A 22,138-nucleotide genomic window follows, 5' to 3' on the forward strand; every position below is an offset into this window, starting at 1 on the left:
GGGTGGAGTAAACTCCACGAGATTTATTTGCAACTATCTATTTAATTCCTTATTACCTCTAAATACAAAACTATTAAAACTGGCACACTAAAAACGAGTTTGAGAAATAAGATCAAAACATCCATCCAATTTGCAACAACCTGCATGGAACTAGAGGGTATTATGCTGAGCGAAATAAGTCAATCAGAGAAAGATATGTATCATATGATCTCACTGATATGAGGAATTCTTAATCTCAGGAAACAAACTGAGGGTTGCTGGAGTGGTGGGGGGTGGGAGGGATGGGGTGGCTGGGTGATGGACATTGGGGAGGGTATGTGCTATGGTGAGTGCTGTGAATTGTGCAAGACTGTTGAATCACAGACCTGTACCTATGAAACAAATAATACATTATATGTTAAAAAAAAAAAAAAGAAGAAGATAGCAGGAAGGGAAAAATGAAGCGGGGGAAATCAGAGGGGGAGATGAACCATGAGAGACTATGGACTCTGAGAAACAAACCGAGAGTTCTAGAGGGGAGGGGGTTGGGGGAATGGGTTAGCCCGGTGATGGGTATTAAAGAGGGCACGCACTGAATGGAGCACTGGGTGTTATACGCAAACAATGAATCATGGAACACTACATCAAAAACTAAGGATGTAACGTATGGTGATTAACATAATAAAATAAAAGAAAAAGAAAAAGAAAAAAAATCCATCCAGGGTTAGTCCAGGAAAATCAGAAATATACCACAGCAGGATGAAAGTTTACAGCCATTAAAAAAATAATTTGTGGTTGTTCATAAAAATAATGTATGTTCATGACAGTAAATTTGAAAAAATATACGGAAGAGGGGAAAATCATATTCAACTGCACCACGCACAGATCACTGTGCACATTTGGAATTTTTAGTTCCAGGAATTTATTTTTTCTATATAGTTTTACACAGTTGTGCTCATATTAATACACAACTTTGATTTTTTTTTTTTACTTACAACACAATTACTTTACCACATTATTTCATCCATCATAAACAACACCTTAAATGGCAGAATGATTTCTATGAATCATAACAGCTATTTAACCATTCCCTTACATTCTGATATTTAGTTTGCTTTCAATTTTTCTTTTTTAGAAGAATAACCATCTTTATATATAAAAACATTCCCGCGAGTGTAATTAATAAGATTCTTGATGCACATAGGACCTTACAACTAGAAAGGCATATGAAACCTGGACCTCTCGGGACTGCTCAGGACAGCTGTTTAGGCTGTGCACTGCAGACTCCAGTGGGGCCATCCACAGAGTGCACAATCTACACCATTGCAGGCAGAAGACCTGACTCTGCAAATCTGTCTTTTTCCCCCAGCTTTACTGAGACACTACTGACACACAATATTGTGTAAGGAGTAGAATGCACTGATTTGATACACTCATATATCGCAAAATGATTTCTACCCATGGCGTTAGCTAACATCTTGTCACATAACTACTATTTCTTTCTTGTGGTGACATGTCAGGTTTACTTTTTTAGCAACTTTTGCAGATCTCTCTTGGCTGATCAATGTGATATAGCTTTCCACCATTGTGGCAACTTTTCATAGCCTTGCACCTGTAGTTCACGCACCTGTTTCCTATCCCATCGCTGATGTATTTGACTTGTTCTATACAGGCTGTAACTGAAAGACTTAACTATGACTATAGCAGTCATTATTGCACCAAAAATACTTCAGAGGTGTGGGATATGCATGTCGTTCCTGTGAAGATGACCAACTGTACAGATACCAAAAGGGGAAAGCACACAACACACACACACAAATGCAATACCTAAAATCATTTACCAATAAAATCTGTATTCTAGATAAAAAGACTAGAAACACGCTTCTCTCTTCCCCTTCAAAATCCCACTGAAATTATGGAAAAAATGTAAAAACAAGGATAAATCCATAGGAATATGGGGTAAGAGGAAAAGGTGTATCAGATGTATTGAGAGGTACTTCTGAATTGCTGAGCAATTTCTAGAAATTATAAAACAGATGGTGTCAATCTGACAGAAAAAGGGAGTTGAGACATCTGTCTCCTAATGTAGAAGGAGGGGACAGTTAAAGTGACTAGATGCACTTTACCAACTGACACCTGAAAAATCCAGCTCGGGCTGGGAGACAGAACAGGCCCAGGACGTGCCTCCCGACCAGTTCCATGTCTGTTCAACCTCCCACCACATACAAAAATAAACCCAAAATGGCTTATGAACCTAAAGAAAAATCTATGGAACTTTAAAAAGAAAAGATAAGAGTAAATCTTTGTGATCTTGGGTTAGCTAGGCACTGATTTCTTATATATAATACCAAAAGCACAGGGGATAACATTTAGAACTTTTATGTTTCAAAAGATACCACCAAAAAAGTAAGAAGAAACCTTCAGAATGGGAGAAGGTATTTGCACATCATTTAGTCAATAAGAACTTGTATCTAGACTTCATAAAGAATTCTATGGGTCAATAATAAACAAATGAACAATTTAAAAATGGGCAAAGAGGGGCGCCTGGGTGGCTCAGTTGGTTAAGCATCTGCCTTTGGCTCAGGTCATGATCCTGGGGTGCTGGGATCGAGCCCCGCATTGGGCTCCCTGCTCCACGGGGAGTCTGCTTGTCCTTCTCCCTCTACCCCTCCCCCCTGCTCATGCTCTCTCTCTCAATAAATAAAATCTAAAAAAAAGGAGAGAGAACTTTTTAAAGAATGGGCAAAGAATTCAAATAGACATTTCTCCAAAGAAGACACAGATGGCCTGTAAGATGCTCAACTTTAGTCATTAGAGAAATGCAAATCAAAACCAGAGATACCATTTCTCACACACTACATCTGCAATTAAAAAACAAACAAACAAACAACCCCCCCCCCCAAAAAAAAACAGACACAAGTACTGATGAGCACGTGGAGAAGTCTTAACCTTTTCAGGCTGGCCAGTGAGGGTGAAAAATGGTACCGCTACTTTGGAAAACCCCATGCCCTTTATTCCTCATTCATACCCCCAGCCCCAGGTGATTGCTAAGCTCTTATTTGTCTCTCTATATTTGCTCTTTTTTGGACATCTCACATATATGGTATCATATAATATGCAGTCTTTGCATCTGACTGCCTTTACATAGCATGCTTTTGAGACTCATCCGTGTCACAGACTACAGTACTTCATTCACCCCTTTTACCATTTAGCAGTATCCATCATACGAACGTATCACATTTTGTTTATCTATTCACCAGCTGACAGACACTGGGTTGTTTCCACTTTTGTCTATTATGAATAATGCTGCTATAAGCATTCACTGCAAGTTTCTGTGTGGACATATGTTTTCAATTCTCTTGGGTATATACTGGGCCATATGATAAGTCTATGTTTAACATTTTGAGAAACTGCCAAACTGTTTTCCAAAGTGGCCACACCATTTTACATTCCTTCCAGCAATGTGTGAGGGTTCCAATTTCCCGAATGTTGTTGAGCATCTTTTCCTGTGCTTATTGGCCATTTGTGTCTCTTCTTTGGAGAAATGTCTATTTCAATCTTTTACCCATTTCTTAATTGGGTTGTCTTTTTACTGTTGAGTTTTAAGAGTTCTTTACATATTCTGGACGTTAGATTCTTACCAGACACTGTATATGATTTGCAAATATTTTCTCCCATTCCGTGGGTTGCCATTTCACCTCATATACTCTTGATATTAATAAAAATGCACAGACTTAAATACTTCATGAGTTAAACTAGTAGATTAGAAACAGAATGATAGATCCTTCGACATCTTAGAGAGGAAAAAAAAGGAACACAGAAAATTTAATTCAATTTGAAGGGAAAAGACTGGTTTCTTATTTTGCATTTCCCTACTCTGTTTCCTTTTCTGAGAAAGACTTCTTTACATCCATTGCCCGCTTTTTCTGTTGAGCTGACAGCGCTTTCTTCTGGAGGGCAGAGGTTTGCATACTCAGGATGATAATCACTTATTACGTGCACTGCAGATATGTTCCCCCGCCTGTCTCTTGCCTTTTACCGTTGCTCACAGTGTTCTTTCCGTTACAGAAGTCCTCACAAAGAGCCTTGTTGTCAGTGGCACCGTCCCACTCTTGGAGATGTTCCTACCCACCAACCTCCTGGGGGTCTTTGCACCTGCCTAACCTCCCCCAGCTGTTCTGGAGGCCCATCAGCATATTCCTGAGTATTTACTGAAAGTCTGAATCAAAGGCCAGTTTCTCAGGACAGCATCCCCAGCAGGTGTAGACTCAGGCTTTAGGCCAACTCATGATCTATTCCTTCTGGCACCAACCACTGGAACGAAGGAGGGGAAGGGAGCAGAGGGAGAGTAGGAGGGAGGCAAGGAGCGAGAGAAGGCAGATAGGCTTAATTTTTCCTCTTGCCAGAAGGGATAGGGACCTCCCTATCCCTTTTCTTAGAGCTTTTCAAGAAAACCTGTATTAACAAATCCTTTCTCTGTTCCTTTGATATGTATATGTATGTAAATCTTTTTTTCAAAAAAACCCTAAATACCTTTAAAAAAAACCTCTTGTCAACACAACAATCCAGGAATGTTTTTCTTAAGGCCCTGGGAGCCATCACTTTGAAATGTAAACATCAAGGAAGGCAGCACTCTATATTCCTATCACTTTGGGAATTCAGTCTGGGTGCATTTGTGCCGAAGTGTAACCATCTGCTTGCCATAAAGATAAAGGAAATTTTTTTTTTTTTTATAAAGGCAATTAACTAACACAGGTGGCCACCCCAATTCCCAAGTAAATTCAGGATAAGCTATGAAAGAAGGTACAACAGGGCGCCTGGGTGGCTCAATTGGTTAAGCGACTGCCTTCGGCTCAGGTCATGATCCTGGAGTCCCTGGATGGAGTCCCTGGATCGAGTCCCGCATCGGGCTCCCTGCTCGGCAGGGAGTCTGCTTCTCCCTCTGACCCTCCCCCCTCTCATGTACTCGCTCTCTCAAATAAATAAAATCTTTAAAAAAAAAAAAAAGAAGGTACAACAAACAGTGCTGTCAAACCCTCCCAGATGAGGACAAGTTATAATTCATCTTCAAAACATTTATGTACTGGATTGTATATGCCTGGCTATTTAAAAGGGTGAGATTTCTCTGTTTTTGCAATCTCATTAGTGGACTGCCTGTAGGGTGCACCACAGTCTGGTTTGATGCTTACTCAAAATAAATCCATTTTCCTTTTTTTCAATGTACATTTGTGGAGAGGAATTTCTGGGTTGGTAGGAGTTTTTTCATTCTTCCCCTAGCAATTGCCACAGTGTATTTTTCAGTAAAAGGCAAACTACAGAACAATATATATCGTATTAATCCTGTATAGCATAGTATTTCCTATTTTCAAAATAGACGGTATCTGTTATTAAACCATTAAAAGTTTTTACTTCTGTGAAGAACTGGAGAGGAAGAATTCCGGTGTTTATTTTATCTACAGCTGCAGGATTTGTTCATAATGAACATACTTCAATACTTCCACAGTGAAAGCAAAACACCTCACTGGATCTTCTGTGTTTTCATGAACTGACATTAAAAATACTGTTCATAAAAAAAAAAAAAGTATGTATATATTTTTCCATGCAAAACCATTTTTCCTAAGATGATCTATTTTTTTTCCTAAAGAAAATTCATATAAATAGTGTAGCTTTCATAGTTTTATTCTTTGTAGATAGGTAGCAAAACACCTGATTTTGGATACACGAGACATCTTACCTGGACAATGAATGAAAGACCAGTTGTATCTGCTGTCCTCCAGGCACATGCTGGCATTGAGAAGGGGCTGGGGGTAGGAATTCCCCACAGGGGCCTGGGAAGGCATCTTCACTGGTCCTTTATAGGAGCCCTCTATGCATCTGCCTTTGCCCGTGTTGCTGGGATCAGTGCACCAGCCACAGCCTGGCTGCTCCAAGCAATGGCTGCAGGTACAATAGCCTGAACAATTTTCAGCTGTAAAAGAACACAAGTTGCAACTCACTACCGCACGTAGCTTTGAATTCAGTGCATTTAAATTACCTTTTCTAAAAGTGTTTTTTTTTTTTTTTTTAGATTTATTTGTTCACTTAAGTAATCTCTACACCCAACGTAGGGCTTGAATTCACAACCTGGAGATCAAGCGATGCATGTTCTTCCTACTGGGCCAGCCAGGCGCCCCTAAATTACCTTTTATTTAAACAGGCTATTCTGTCAGTCAACATTCCTATTCTAAGGTGATTTTTTTTTTAAAGATTTTTATTATTTGACAGAGAGAGAGAGAGCGAGAGCAAGCACACGCGCACAAGCAGGGGGCGCAGCAGAGGGAGAGGGAGGAGCAGGCTCCCCGCTGAGCAGGGAGCCCGATGTGGGGCTCGATCCCAGGACCCTGGGACCATGACCTGAGCTGAAGGCAGACACCCAACAGGTTGAGCCACCCAGGCGCCCCTCTAAGGCGATTTCTTAAATGACACAATAAATTTAAAGAGCCCAATATCTTGCCCAACATAGAACAGGGGTTCCTCCCCTCCTCTATCAATCCCAGGATGTGGAGGCAGAAGGGACCTTAGCAGTCATCCACCAGAAAGCACTTATTTCATGCATCAGGAGAGGAAGATGTGGAGACATTACATGGATTGAGCAATACGTTTCTGTACTCTGTACTCTGTCCTACAGGGCTTGATTCTTTTTAAAAAAAAAAAAACATTTATTTGAGAGAGAGCGAGAGAGAACGAGTGGGGAGAGGGGTAAAGGGAGAGAGAGAATCTCAAGCAGATGCCACAACTGAGCAGGGAGCCCCGCTTCAGGGCTCAATCCCATGACCCTGAGATCATGCCCCGAGCCGAAATCAAGAGTCGGATGCTTAAGCGACGGAGCCACCCAGGCGCCCCTGCAGTGCTTGATTCTGCATGAAGGTTCCCCTCCCCTCAGGCAGTCTCCGGTCTTGCCGCTCCGTTTCACTTACGGGGGCAGCTGCTCATGGTGTACCACTCCATACACTGGCCAAAAGGGAAGGAGGCCACGTAGGCATTGGAGTCCACGCACTGCTTCATGTTGCTGCACCACATGCACTCAGAGCTGCCGCTGGTACACTCTCCACACGCCGTCCGCAGGGCACACGGCGTCCGGCACTGCTTCGCGCTGTGGTTCGCTGGGAAGCAAACCCAGGACACTTAGAGCTCCCGCCACATTGGCCAACATCAAAGGCTTTTCGGGATGCTTGTGACCCACTAGCGTGTCATGAAATCACACCAGTGGGCTACATTAAATGTAGGAGAAAACCGAAAACACAGAGTCGTCCTACTGGGCTAGTCAGGTACATTCACATGCTGAGGGGAAAAAACTCCTTCTTTTTGAAGAGCGTTAAGGACAGACATGAGGGAACAAGCGAATCTTTCCATAAGCGTGGCAGTTCTAAAGCTCCTTGCAGTGTATGGGACTCAGGATGACCTTCAGAGGTTTTACGACCCACCCGAACATGAAAACTTGTATCTGTATATTTACGGGAAGAGGGACCACAGAATTCATTACATGCACCAAAGCATTCAGGACCCAAAAGGGTTTCCCCTACAGGAAGCTCAGAAACCATATTTTAAGAGGACTCTTACAGGGCTATGAATTCTTTTCTACACCTCTGTACTCCTCAGATGACTTAGAGTACCTTCCTAAAATGAGACACGATGTCAATGGCGTCCCAAAAAGCACGCACAAAATTCCACCTACTGCACGTGAGTCCCTCTGCAGGGTAAGATGCTCGTCTCGGCTCGTCTGCGTGCTGCAGATGCTGCCCCTGAGCCTGCCCACGGGAGGCCTGAATGTAGCCCACGGGGGAGCTGTGAACCCGAGAAGCTCCCCAGTGTGTGCTCCTCAGTACTCTCCCACAGCGCTAACACAGTTCCGGCCAGCTTCTGCTTTCTGTCGTGTAACTGCTCTCCCCATTTTTCTCCCCACTGATGCTTTCTGTCTACTGTCCCTGCAGTGACCTGCTTGCTTTTCTGGTATTTTCTTTGCATTTTTTGTCCTTTTCTTCCACAGCGTTTCTCTGCCAACCTTAAGACATTTGCCTTTCAGAGCAATTCTCAGTACTTTTTACGGTCAGCAAACCAATCAATCTCATTGCTAATTACAATGTTAGCTTCTTTGAGTAGTGTTAGTTATTTTTGTTTATGCTTCCGGCTCATACTATTCAGAGCCGGAGATTATTTCCTTCCACTTTTAAGTGCTGGGTTATACTCCGCTTCATGTGCTTGAAATCAATACTCCCCATCTGTTTTTCCTGATCATCTCACACCTTCCAGTCTTTCACTACGCCTCCTACAGACGTCTCTCTTTCAGTGAACTTCCAATGATACATCATTCACCCAGATACTTACCAGGCCTTTCACAGACACTGCCATTGAGTGGGTTGATGCAGGTTGCAGCCTTCAAGCCCCGAGTACTGGGTTCTGACAAGATTCCACAGAATCCAGCATCACTGGGCTCAGACGGCATCCACTGGAGCAAAGTATTTGTGAATGGGGACATATCTTCCCAGCACCAGTAGGACACATTGATCTTCCGAAGGCCAACCCATGGGGTTAAGGTGAGCTTGGACTATAGGCAAAAGAGATACAGCTTTGAATATAAGAGATGTCTTGAGCAAAAGAGCCTTCTAGATAAAAACCACTAAGTTACATATGCCCCGCAGATGAAGGAAAACCTCCCCATCCCAATCGAGCCACGGCAGATTAGGACAGACCATCACGTCACCCCCCCCCAACTACACTCATGCACTAGAACCCTGCCTGCCGGGCACACCACGGGGAAGCTGTATGCGTGCACCCAGGACAAGGGTGGGTACTAGAAGCTGAAGTTCTGAGGACGTGAACTCACCATGCTCTGTGATGACTGCATTATTCGCAGCTGCTTAAGGACAAATTCTACCTTCTTCTGGGTTGTAAGAGAAGCCAAAAAGGCATTGTGGTTCCTACAGGACAATTTAGCATTGTCATAATTCTCCTTGGCAGTAGTAATTTTCAAACAGGAGTTTCCGACCAAATGCCAGCCAATGCCACAGATATTTTCTTTTGTAAAGGGGAGAGGGAAAAAAAAAAAGTTTTAGAAATCACACAAAACTACTATACTACCAGTTCGAATGATCGGAAACCTAAAAGGTTTCTGCGATTTGAATTCCGCGGTACTTTACTAGGATGTGGTGAGGGCATCCGACACATTACTAAGGACCGATGCAGAATACAAGATTGTTAGACTTCACCAGTCCTATTACCTGGATCTTAAGAGGCATAGTCTACAGTCAACTCTCTATGTCTTAGAAGAAAAAAATCTTAGGTGCCAGTGCTAGATTTCTAAACCCCCTTTTGAAGAACAATTAGAAACAAGACTAAAATCCTAAGTAAAGAACAGAAAAATGAGTATGCGGATTGGAAGGGTGGGGAAGAAAACTGGAGAATGGAAGTGAGTCGCTGAGTGAACAAGACGATGGTCTTCAAAGCTTCATTGTTTCACATCAAGTGGAAGGTAAAATCAAGGGTACACAACATCCTGAAAGTGAGGTGGAAATATCCCTCTCAGAAAAAAACAAACAGCCCTACGTGATACAAGTGTAGCACACAAGGTAAGACTGGAATCTGCTCCTGTGATCGCCCCGAAGCCACCCAGTTCAGCTCCATGCCCCAAACTGCACAGAAGCTCTGTGCGCTTCCTGGGAGACAGGGAACAAGCAAGGCAACTTTGCCAGAACCCAGTACCCTGGAGATACCACCAGCGAAGCCCGGGACCAGTCAGTGAGGCAAGTGGAAGGTGCCACAGGAAAGGGATCATGTAAGAGCAAATAAAGCATCTGCTCTTCCAAGTGTGGCATCAGTGTCCCTCCTCATTAAAATGTAGATTCTAGCCCCCCTCCCCTGATGTGTACCAGAATTTGACTTCTGACAAGATCCTCAGGTACTCCGCAGTACACTGAAGTCTGTTGCAATGAGGTAAAGAAAAGCAGCTCACGCTCATGCAAGCTGAATCAAGTACTCCCAAAGGGCACTGAAAAGGGGCCTGGCAGACCCTGCTGCCCTGTGCATGCTTCAGGTGCTGCACAGAACCATCGATGTCCCCCTTCTCAGAAATCCCAGTCGAGCAAATATATCACAGAACTTCTGTTGTGGCTGGCTAGCCTGAGGTCCTCAACTCTTCGTCTTGAACCTCAGACGCCATAAATTAAGGTATTCAGGACTGGAGATCACCTCACGGGGGTGCTGCTGATAAAAGCATCTCTCCTCCTTCTTGTCAGAAGGTGTTGACAGCCTAATCCCAGTGGTCAGTATGAAGTCTTCTTCACAAAGTGCCCTGCAGACTGGCTGCCAAGACTGCTGCTTTCTATAGCCAGGTGACCATAGCAGAGGCGAGCGGGGACAGGGCAGCAGGCTCGATGATATGGAGCCAAGCTGTCATTCTATGCTCCAGAGCAGGAGATGATGCTTCACTTTATTTCAAAGGACAAGAGGAGCAAATGCTTAAGAACTGTATTTTCGTTTTAAAAAATCACCACAATAGTGGTATGGGGGAATGAATGGATAAAATGAGTTTGTTCCCTCTGCTGGGTTCAATCTAGGCTGCACCGTATTGGGGTGGGGGTGTGTGTGAAGCCTCTGGACCCGCACACATCCAGATGCCCCTACAAGGCCTACCGGGCAGGGCGATGCATTCCTGATTGCGGGGCTCCCACTGGCAGTTCTGGTCCAGGGCACAGCTCCTGCAGCTGGTCTTCTTGTTACAGTAGTACATGGGGTTATCCTTGGGACAATTCTCGTATCTGGAAATGGAGATCTAGAACACAGTGGACAAAAGCTTTTCTCTCAATCCACGGACAGAACTCACAGGGAGCACAAACAGGATACTAAAATCAACAAAATCTAACTGAGGAAGCAAACCGCAAATAAAGAAATACGTAAGATGCAGATAAAGCAGCCCTGCAGGGGAAACAGTGTGCTGAAATCTTCTGCACAGGGCATGCCCTGACATGGCAAGGAGGCAATGCGCTCTTTTAAACACCATGCTTTAACCTGCTCATCTGTGAAATGGGGGTGTTCAACCTGCTGCTTTTCAAATGCCTCCCAGTCTAAAACTTTCATATTTTATGAACTGCTTTACAGAATAAGCTGTCAAAAACTACAGAGGCTGAGTCATTGTATCTTTTTTTGCCCTATAACCTAAATAAAAAAATCATAAATGATGAGCATAAATTATACTGAGCCACAATATAACATAAGACAAGGAGATTTTGCAAAGTTGCCTGACTCACCTTCAGTCTCAAGTCCTAACTTGCTCCCAAGAGCTTGCACAGATAGAGTGAGCTCACCGGGACAAGCCTCACACCAAGCATCTAGGACCTAGCGACAGCCATGCCTAGGGATGGGGAGTACACAGAGTAACAGTCCTACCTTCCTCTAAGATACTACACACCAATCCTTGTGGCTAGCAGGACCTTCGAAATTAGGATGTATATAGCATCCCTTCCTAAAAGAAAGCCTGAGCAATAATAAACTCTAAAACTATACTGGAGGTTTTAAAAATCCCTCTGGGCCAGTATTTGTATCATACACACCATAATCTCACACCTAACCACCCCCCTGGGGTTTTTTCATCCTCTGAAACCCTTGAGAAGCGGCCCCTGACCTGGCCTTCTGTGCAGCTGTGGTTCACGGGGACACAATGGTCACTACACCAGTGACAGTCATTGGTGTTGGCTGTGCAGCTGTAACAATCCGTGTGCTGGTCACATCTGTCGTGGTCAAGAGCTATGAAAAGAAGAAAAACTCATCAACTGTGACAGCTTCTCCTTAGAATAAGTCACAGGACATTTACAGCTGCTGTTGAGCACAATCTGAGACTAAGGTTTTTTTAAAAAAAAGTAACAAGGGTTGGCAAGTAAAATAGGAAGAAAAACTGGCAGGAAGATATATCAGTGTGTTCAGGTTAAAAGAGTACTTAGAAATAAGTAAACAATATGAAGAAACACTATTCTGTAAAGCTCCCTGCCCCCAACAAAAGTACAGAGAGAGGGAAAAACAAAGATAGGTTACTTTAACTCAAGGACAATGAGATATAATGGAAGTAGGTCTGGTTCTTTGAATACTTTTCTTCCCAAGAAAAAAAGCAACCAGCAACAGAATCAACACCAAGAGCCGCCCAAGAGCCAAAGTAATGTAGAAGACCAAGCCGTCCCCCCCAGCTACAAATGCAAGGCTAACCTGGGCACAGGAAGCGGGCAGCACCACAGAACCCCAAAGGAGACACTAGGCTGAGCTACAATCTACACATGTATGTAAGTCTAAGAGTGCAAGTTTCAGAATTCTGGGCTACTACAGACCTGCTGCATCTCCTACTGACCCTAGACAGGTCAAGGTCAGCAACAAAAAAGAGGCTGCACAACCATGTTGCTTGATCTACTGATCCACTTATGGACATGGCACATGGGGGAACCCATGGACAAGATAAGGTAGCCCCCCCTCCCCCCGCAAAGCATGCTCCTTAGGCTACTCTACCTGCCCTGGTCATCACCCCCAGGACTGGGTCCACACAGAAAGCAGAGTGACCAGGGATGCGACATTTGAGATGAGTTCACAGCAAAGAGGTTTTTATTGAACCACCTATAGTAATTAAATATTACTTCCTATACTCTTGCACATTTAATTTGAACTTTTAAAATTTGGTTAAAAAAAAAACCAATTTCACAGATTTTATTCCTTTGAAGAGACAGTGTAGACACTGTCTAACCCTACCAGGTTCTGGTCCTCTCAGTTTTCCAGCACTCACTGGGAAGTTGTCTGGGTGTCCTTTTGGGGATTTATGCTCACCTTAATTTGGAGCATTCCAGTAGAGTGAAAGCTGACTCTATCCACCTAACCCTCAAGGTAACTTGCTACACCAACTCCAACAGTTAAGAAATTCAGTCAACATTCTTTAAAATAATTGAAGTGAACAAATATTTCGCGGAGACTTTTTTTTTTTTGAAGGATTTCTCAGCTATTACATCACTGTATTACACTGTGCTCTATCTCAGAGCAAAAACATAAGCAGCTAAGTAGGCAAGATGAAGAAAGCTTGGAAAACATAAGGGGTGGTTCTAGAAGCCAGGACCACTGGTCAAGCTCAGCAACTCTCTGTCTTGTTATCACTGCTGTGCCCAACCAGAGAAGCTAGAAGGAATGCTTTGCAAAGAGGGCAACACTACCTCCATCCTCTACTCCAACACAGTTTTTCTGGTCTGGCCCTCTTAATCTCATCCTTAACATTAGAACTGCATAATCCAATAAGGCAGCCACCACTAGCCTCATGTGGTTCTTAATTTTAGTTTAAAATTCAGTTCTTCGGTCACACCAGTCTCATTTCAAGTGTCTCTGGCTGGTAGCTCCCATACTGGGCCAATGCATAATAGTACATTTCCATCATCACAAAAAGGTCCTGTTGTATTGCATTGCCTGGGACCAAGTGGCAGGCTCAGGAGTTGGTATACAAAATCTGTGCAATGCCAAGGGGGTTTTGTCTCCATCACTCACAGACAGCTTCTAGGAGCCACATGGTGTTCCCATCCACTGTAAAGAGGTTTACAAAACTATCTTCAAACACCCAAAAGGCCTTTGCACCAGTTATTACCAAACAATTTGGGATAATAAAATGAACATAAAAAATGCACATATGCTAAATACCTTCATAACTCAGACAAAATGAGATTTTGAATTAATTAAATTTTAAGAAAAGGAAAAAAACATACTTCTTCTGGAAAAACATTCTGATTTGAACTTTTCTTCTTGTGCTTCAGATGCCAACTCCCAGGAGATACACTGAGATGACCCTGTATCCCACACACACCGGATGCCAGGTCCTGCTGCCAGGCAAGCAGCTTCGCTCCGGTGTGCTCCACACCTTTCTGAGGTGAATACAAGGATGTCACTGAGAAGGAGACTATTGAAACCACCAAATACATACATGGTGCTAAAAGGGGGGAAAAAAAAAGGAGAGGAGTAGTTTACTGAAAGTTTCTATATACAGATGCATGATAGGCTTTTTACAATCTTTAGACAAAATGCCCCCAAATATCCATCAATTCAGAATGTGATGTGAGTAAACTATGGTACATCCACACAATGAACTAGCAGTCGGTAGATGTAAAAAGGACTGAGGACGATTTCTACATACTGCTATGGGGTGATCCTCAGGATATACTGCTATGTGAAAAAAAAAGGAAATGCAGAGAAAAGTATATATTGTATGCAACCATTTATCTAGTGAAGGAAGAAGGAAAACACACACACACACTCTTTTTTCATTTAAAAACAAGAACAATGGGGCGCCTGGGTGGTGCAGTCAGTTAAGCATCCAACTCTTGGTTTTGGCCCAGGTCATGATCTCCGGGTTGTGAAATCAAGCCCCGCGTCAGGCTCTGCATTCAACATGGAGTCTGCTTGGGACTCTCTCTCCCTCTCCCTCTGGCCCTCCTCCCCCCTCAAATAAATAAATCTTTAAAAAAAATTTTAAATAAAAACAAGAAAACAAAAACAAAGCTTCTCTTTAACTTATCTTCTTTTTTAAAAAAGATTTTTATTTATTTATTTGCAAGACAGAGAGAGAGAGAGCGAGAGAACGAGCGGGGGAGAGGGGCAGAGGGAGAGGGAGAAGCAGGCTCCCCGCCGAGCAAGGAGTCGGATGCGGGGCTCAATCCTGGGACCCTGGGATCATGACCTGAGCTGAAGGCAGATGCTTAACTGACTGAGCCACCCAGGCACCCCTCTTTAACATATCTTCTTAAAAGGGCTAGAAACAATGACCAACCTAGTAGCAATGGATATGACTAGTACTTAGGTTGTGATATCTAAAAACCATTCTTTCCCTTACCCCTCAAAAAAAAGACTAGGACTCTTTGGAGGTAATCCCTAGGAAGTCAGGTTTAAAAATAAAAACAAGAAAAAACAACTAGGCAGAAAAAATCAGCAGTGGTACACTGGGGAGACAGACTCTAGAATTAGTCTAGGCAAGACACTAAACAAACAGTAACAACAACCCCCAGTGGTGATGGTGGGGGAATCAGAATCCACATCTGATTATTACCTAAAAGGCTTGGTTTTCAACGAAATGTTACAAGATATACAGGGGAGCCTGGATGGCTCAGTCGGTTAAGCATCTGCCTTTGGCTCAGGTCATGATCCCAGGGTTCTGGGATTGAGCCATGCATTGAGCTCCCTGCTCAGCGGGGAGTCTGCTTCTCCCTCCACTCCACCCCCTTGCTCGTGCTCTCTCCCTCTCAAATAAATAAATAAATAAATAAAATCTTAAAAAAACAAAAACAAAACCAAAAAACCAAAAAAGTGTGAACCAAACAGATGAAGCAAAACAGTCTTTGAGGGGACTCACATGTTGGACTCAAAAGACAAAGGCTTCAAATCAGCTATTACAAATATATTCCAAGAAAACTATGTCTGAAGAATTAAGTCAAAATAGGATATCAATGACTCAATAAGTAAAGACTATCAATAAGGAGACATAAATGATAAGGAATAATTAAAAGGAAATTCTGGAGTTGTAAAGTACAATAAGTGAAATGAAAAATTCACTAGAGGGACTGAGGAGACTTGAGCTGGCAGAGGAAAGAAACAGTGAACTTAAAGACACATCAATAGTGATTGTATAATCTGAAGAAAAGAAATGAAAAAATATCAAAGAAAATGAAAAGAGCTTCAGAGACTTGCAGGACACTGTCAAGTATCCAACATAAGCATAATGGGAGTCCCAGAAGGAAAGAAGTAAGAGAGAGCAGAAAACATACTTAAAGAAGTAATATTTGAAAACTCCCCAAATTTGATGAAAAGGATTAATCTATACATCCATCCACAGAGCTCAACAAACTCCAAGTAGAACAATCACAAAAAGATCCACGTTCACACACATTATAATCAAAAACTGCTGAAGACCCAAAGAGAAATTCTTAAAAGCAACAAAAGTAGGATAACTCTTCACATACAAGAGAATCACATTAATATTAATGGCTAAGACACAATGGAAGCCAGAAGGCAGAGGAATAAGATACTGAAAGTGATGGAAAGAAAAAAAAAATTTGTCAAATAAGAATTCTCTATCCAATAAAATTATCCTTCAAAAATGAAACTGAAATAAAGACCTCCCCAGATAAACAAAGACTAAGAAAATTCTTTGCTGTCAGGTCTGCCTTATGAAAAATAGTAAAGTAACAATAATAGTTGAAGACTTTAATATCTCATTCCTAATAAGAGAACACCTAGGCATAAAATCAACAAGGATACACAAAACTTGAACAACATTATCAACCAATTTGACCTACTGGCATCTGTGGAACACTCCACCTAAACAGAGCAGCACACATATTCTTTTCAAGGGCACATGGAACATTCTCCCGGGGAGACCACATATGCTAGGCCATAAAAAAACAAAAACAAAAATAAAACTCAGTAAGTGTTTTTTGTTTTTGTTTTTTTAGGAAAGGAAATATTCAAAGTATGTTCTCTGATCACCAAAATGGAATTAAATCATAAATCAACAGGTAGCAAATCTGTGAACTCCACAAATACTTGAAAAATAAACAACATATTCTGAATAACCTATGGGTTAAAGAAGAAATCACAAGGAAAATTAGAAAATACTTTTAACTAAATGAAAACAAAAATATGCCATTTCAAAATTTATGGGTTGGGATTAAAGTAGTACTTAGAGACAAACTTACAGCTCTAAACACATATATATTAGAAAAAAAAAAGAATCTAAAATCAATAACCTAAGCTTCCACCTTTTTTTTTTTTGAAGATTTTTATTTATTTATTTATTTATTTATTTATTTATTTATTTATTTATTTATTTATTTGACAGAGAGAGACACGGCGAGAGAGGGAACACAAGCAGGGGGAGTGGAAGAGGGAGAAGCAGGCTTCCCGCAGAGCAGGGAGCCCGATGCAGGGCTCATCCCAGGACCCTGGGATCATGACCTGAGCCGAAGGCAGATGCTTAACGACTGAGCCACCCAGGCGCCCATGCTTCCACCTTTAGAAAAGAAAAGCAAACTAAACCCAAAGCAATCAGAAGGGAGAAAATAATATCAAGAAGAAACAATAAAATATATACAGAAAAATAATAGAGAAAAATGAAATCAGAAATTTGTTCTTTGACAAGATCAATAAAATTGACAACCCTTTAGCTAGACTGACCAAGAACAAAGACAGAAGATAAATTAACAAAATGAGGAATGAAGAAGGGACATCTTATTGACCTTACAGAAATTAAAAAGCATATGAAGAAACAGGAACTTTTATACCAACAAATTAGACAACTTAAATGAAACAAATTCCTAGCAAGACTGATTATCGGAACTATCTAGTTCCTCAAAAAATTTAAAAACAGAACTACAGTATGATCTAGAAATTCCACTTCTGGGTATATAACCAAGAGAACCGAAAGCTAGGACTCAAACAGATATTTGTACGTCCATGTTTATAGCAGCATTATTTGCAATAGGCAAAAGGTAGAAGCAAACCAAGTATCTACTGACAGAAGAATAGATAAACAAAATGTGGTGTACGTATATGAGAATATTATTCAGCCTTAAAGGAAAGAAATTCTGACACCTGCTACAAGATGGATGAATGAACCTTAAGGATATTATGCTAAGTGAAATAAGCCAGCCACAAGAGGACAAATACTGTATGATTCCAGCCAAAGGTACCTGAAGTAGTCAACTTCATAGAGACAGGAAGTAGTGTGCTGGTTGCCGAAGGATGGGGGCAGGGCAGAATGGGAAGTTAATGTTTAATGGGTAGAAAGTTTCAGTTTTGTGTGATGAAAAAAATTCAGGAGATGAATGGCAGTGATGATTGCATACAATGTGTGCTATTAAACCCACATGTCAAAATAATTAAGATGGTAAACCTTACATTATGAAAATTTTATCACAATCAAAAAAAAATCTAAAAAAACTGCTTAGCAAGAAATAGAAAATCTGAACAGTTAAACCTATCACAAGTAAAGACTGAATCACAATTTTAAAATCTTTCCACAAAGAAAAGTCTAGGCCCAGATGAATTCTACCAAACATCAAACATGTCAAGTGTAATACCAATCCTTTACAAGTCTTTCCAGGAACTAGAGGGGGAAAGAATACTTCCTAATTTATTCTGTCCAATATTAATCAGACAAATGTATCATAAAAAACACCCACAAAACTACGGAGCAATATCCCTCATGAATATAGACGGGACATTTTTGAACAAGGACATTTTGTGGGTAATGGATATGTTATCTCAATCATGGTGATCATTTCACAAGTGTATACTCACGTCAAGTTATCAAAGTATACACTGTAAGTATATTCAATCTGTTGTGTGTATCAACTCTACTTCAGTAAAGCTGTTAACAGGTCATATATGCAGAATCACACATATTCAAAACAAAAGCAATTGTGCAGTAGCTCCAGGGAAAGTTCTTAAAATGCTACTGTGGGAGGCCAATGCCAGCAAATGATGCAGTTGGTCTCGCAGGGTACACTGGGCCATATCCACCACATACACGGTATGTCTGTGCCTCTCGTGTGACATTTGCTGGGACATCCTCAATCCTGCCAACCACTGTGCCAGATTAGAACCTGAAGAAAGAGTTAGGCTGGAGGCTATACAGACCAGAGACACAACGCTATCCTTAAACATAAAAACCTCTGGCAAAAATCTGAAGAACAGAAACAAGATCATTTGGCAGAAGAGACAGAGAAGTGGATTCCAGATAATATAAAGGAGAACCTGCTAATGACAGGCGTCTACAGAAAAGGAAGCAGCTTCCTTCTTAGGTGGGTTTTCCATCCCTGGACATGTTTAAAGGGGGTGACTGCAGTAAGTGGAAGTTTTGAGCAGATGACTTCAGATCTCTTCCGACTCTGAGATCCTATGATCTGCCAGGAAGTTGAGAACTAACCCACAGTGAGGCATCAAGAAATTCACTCTCACTTGCCTCAATTTCCTTCAAATTAACACAAGACTAACTTACTAGACGCATAAAGACTTTTGTGGCTAAGTATGTGTTATATACTATATCTAAAAATGGACACATTTCAGTGACCAAAAATGGTCACTGAATTTCTAATCTCACTATTGGTTTAGTATCACGTTTTTGTTTTTTTTTTTTTTTAAGATTTTATTTATTTATTTGACAGAGAGAGACACAGCAAGAGAGGGAACACAAGCTGGGGGAGTGGAGGAGAGAGAAGCAGGCTTCCCGCGGAGCAGGGAGCCCGATGTGGGACTCGATCCCAGGACCCTGGGATCATGACCTGAGCCGAAGGCAGACACTTAATGACTGAGCCACCCAGGCGCCCTAGTATCACGTTTTTTTAGCAGTATGGATTCAACTCATCAATCTGCTGCTTAAACCAAATAAGCTCCACCACCACCGCCCCCGGAGAGCTGGTGTTTTCAGCAATTCTGAATCCATCTGGTCACACGTGGGCTATGTGAGGTACGAAGAGCCCTTCAAAAAGGCCTGGAGCAGGCAAGTGAAAGGAACAGCTGCTTCTTCGCAGCCCCAGTGCCTCACGGCCAGCTCCTCACCCCACCTCCCTCACAAAAACCACGAGGACAGCAACTAAGTGAGGTATGGCCAACCCAAAGCTGCTGATGGTCTAAGAAAACCACCACTTGGAATAAGAAGAAATGATACCAAAGTTTCTCTCCCAGTAAATTCTTTCACAAAATGAAACTAGTCATGGCCTCTCTTGTCATCGGCTGCCCCCTCCCACCCTGCCTCATACACACGGATGATTCACAGATAGGCCCAAATACACCACTGGAATTACACAGAAATGAAAACATTATTATAAGTCAGGCTAAGAGCTGCTACAATTTAGAGAATGTCTATGATGTGCTAAATACTGTGCTAGGAGAACCATGGGCACAAAGATGAATAAAGCAGAGGCCAGGCGCCCAAGGTAATGACAAAACAGCCCCACTGCTTTTCAGATGAAAGCATTAAGAGGGACTCACTAGAAAACTTCAGGGTATTCCTCACTGAGGAAGTATCAGCCTACAATTTAAGACGACACTTCAAATGAGTAAGGGTGTCAGTCTGTACTCTCCCATGTTCTCACGGGAAAACCACGTTTATCACTAAATTGCAGCTGAGTGATTACTTTAAAAAGTTGTCACCTTTTCCCAATATCTAACTATCTGAATTTTGTCAATTCTTCCTTCATGACATTGGCAAGACATGCTGCTGGCTCATCTTTTCCAATTCCAGGTCTTCATCTCATCTTGCATCATAACAACAGAAATTTTGAAAGCCAAGGAATCCTAACATAATGTAGGTGTTGTAGCACTTAAGTAATTCCAGGATCGATAAGGCTCAGAATTTTAGGAGGAGAAACAGACAATACTCATAACAGCTGAAACAAAATGGGAAAAATTAAGAACGTGATTAGGCTGTTTAACAAATCACCAATCTTTATTTTTTTTTAAGATTTTATTTTTAAGTAACCTCTACACCCAATGTGGGGCTCAAGATCACAACCCTGGGGTCAAGAATTGGATGCTCCACCGACTGAGGCAGCCAGGTTCCCCAACAAATCACAAATCTTTAAAAGCACACTGTGAGGAATGGGCAGAGTGTCCATTCTGGATCCCCCTTCTCCAGGGGCAGATTTATTTAGCTCAGGCCAGGCATCTTTGAGTGATGCAATGAAATGCAGTACAGACTTCAGAATATCCAAAGACTGCAGATTTATCTGTTTGAAGCTTCACAATCTCCCCACCTCTGTTCCTCGATCCTATCTCCCATCCGAAGTGTCCTCTCTCCTTTTTTTTAATCCCTCCTTACCACTCAGATGCAGGGATAAGAAACCTGACAACCCAAGTACTGCAAACAACAGTGACCAGTGGGGGACATAAGACAGTAACTGCACAGAACTGTTGTCCCATGCATTCAGACAGCACCAATCACAGCATACTCCCGCATGCTAACAAACTTGGCATCAGAAGTAATTCAAATCCACATCAGACATTTTAAAAAAAATTTTTTTAAAAAGATTTTATTTATTTGACAGAGAGAGAGATAGTGAGAGCAGGAACACAAGCAGGGGGAGTGGGAGAGGGAGAAGCAGGCTTCCCATCAAGCAGGGAGCCCAACGTGGGACTCGATCCCAGGACCCTGGGATCATGACCTGAGCCGAGAGCAGACGTTTAACGACTGAGCCACCCAGGTGCCCCACATCAGACATTTTAAATAGAAATCAGGAAATTCAGACCTACATAATTCTGTGACAAACTAATGGGCTGAAGGGATCCCGCAAATAATATGTTAAGTCCAATTCCACTTCTTCATGTTCAACTTTGCTTACATTTTAAACACAAGAGAAAAGGGACAAGCGCTTCTTCAGTTAAGTACCTGTTGTGTAAGACTGCTGAATGGCCAAATCTGTTGACATCATGGTGGAGATCAGGTCTGGGAAGCACTGACCAGCGGTCACAAGCTAGGAGCAAAAAAAATACATTTCAGACGGAACCGCTGTTCCTAATCAGTGGGAAATGGTATCTTCTTTGGGGAGAAGACTGTGACAAGCACAACCTCATAAAATGTATCTCTTGGTTTTTCTTAATCACGCCATTATTTCTGAGGTAAAATACAGCAAGAGCAGAACAGCAGGGCATGGAAGAAGGGTAGGACGATACGGCAATTCTAATTCATGAATGCATCCAACATCCATGACCCTCATATCACTCATTCTGTTGCCCATCAATTTTACCCACTAGCACGCTTCTTAACTTAGGTAAATTTTATATTTTTCAAAACTTATGTAAGTAAAATATGTGCATTCCGTAATTATTTTCCACTCCATGTTGATTTGCCCAAACTCAGCAGCTAAAACAGGAAAATACAGGTGAAAAATGAAAACTAAAAATTAAAAAAAAATTCAAACTTCAAGTCCTTTCCTAGAACCCCTAGGATCTACTGATTTTCCTTTGTTCTGACCCATGCTAGCAATTCTCTTCTGGACCTTAATCTAATTGACACCGCAAAACCCTGCCAACCTCACTCATACTCGCTCTCTGAAACACTCAGACAGTCACGCTCACTAAGCAAACACTCTTCTATTCGATCCAGACCTTTATTCACCTTAAC

General features: G+C 41.9%; 1 protein-coding gene across 1 annotated transcript in view; it reads right to left on the reverse strand.

The window, feature by feature from the left end:
- Window positions 1-22,138, reverse strand: part of ATRN (attractin) — a 164,307-nt gene that overhangs the window by 62,150 nt on the left and 80,019 nt on the right. The window contains exons 11-18 of the mRNA XM_021689144.1: window positions 21,404-21,488; window positions 13,734-13,954; window positions 11,636-11,757; window positions 10,648-10,786; window positions 8,843-9,033; window positions 8,344-8,563; window positions 6,936-7,121; window positions 5,714-5,947 (exon numbers count right to left, since the gene is read on the reverse strand). Of these exons, the coding sequence (XP_021544819.1) occupies window positions 5,714-5,947; window positions 6,936-7,121; window positions 8,344-8,563; window positions 8,843-9,033; window positions 10,648-10,786; window positions 11,636-11,757; window positions 13,734-13,954; window positions 21,404-21,488 (1,398 nt within the window). The remainder of the gene's footprint in view (window positions 1-5,713; window positions 5,948-6,935; window positions 7,122-8,343; window positions 8,564-8,842; window positions 9,034-10,647; window positions 10,787-11,635; window positions 11,758-13,733; window positions 13,955-21,403; window positions 21,489-22,138) is intronic.

This window comes from Neomonachus schauinslandi, chromosome 10, assembly GCF_002201575.2.
Source record: "Neomonachus schauinslandi chromosome 10, ASM220157v2, whole genome shotgun sequence".
Taxonomy (NCBI): Eukaryota; Metazoa; Chordata; class Mammalia; order Carnivora; family Phocidae; genus Neomonachus; species Neomonachus schauinslandi.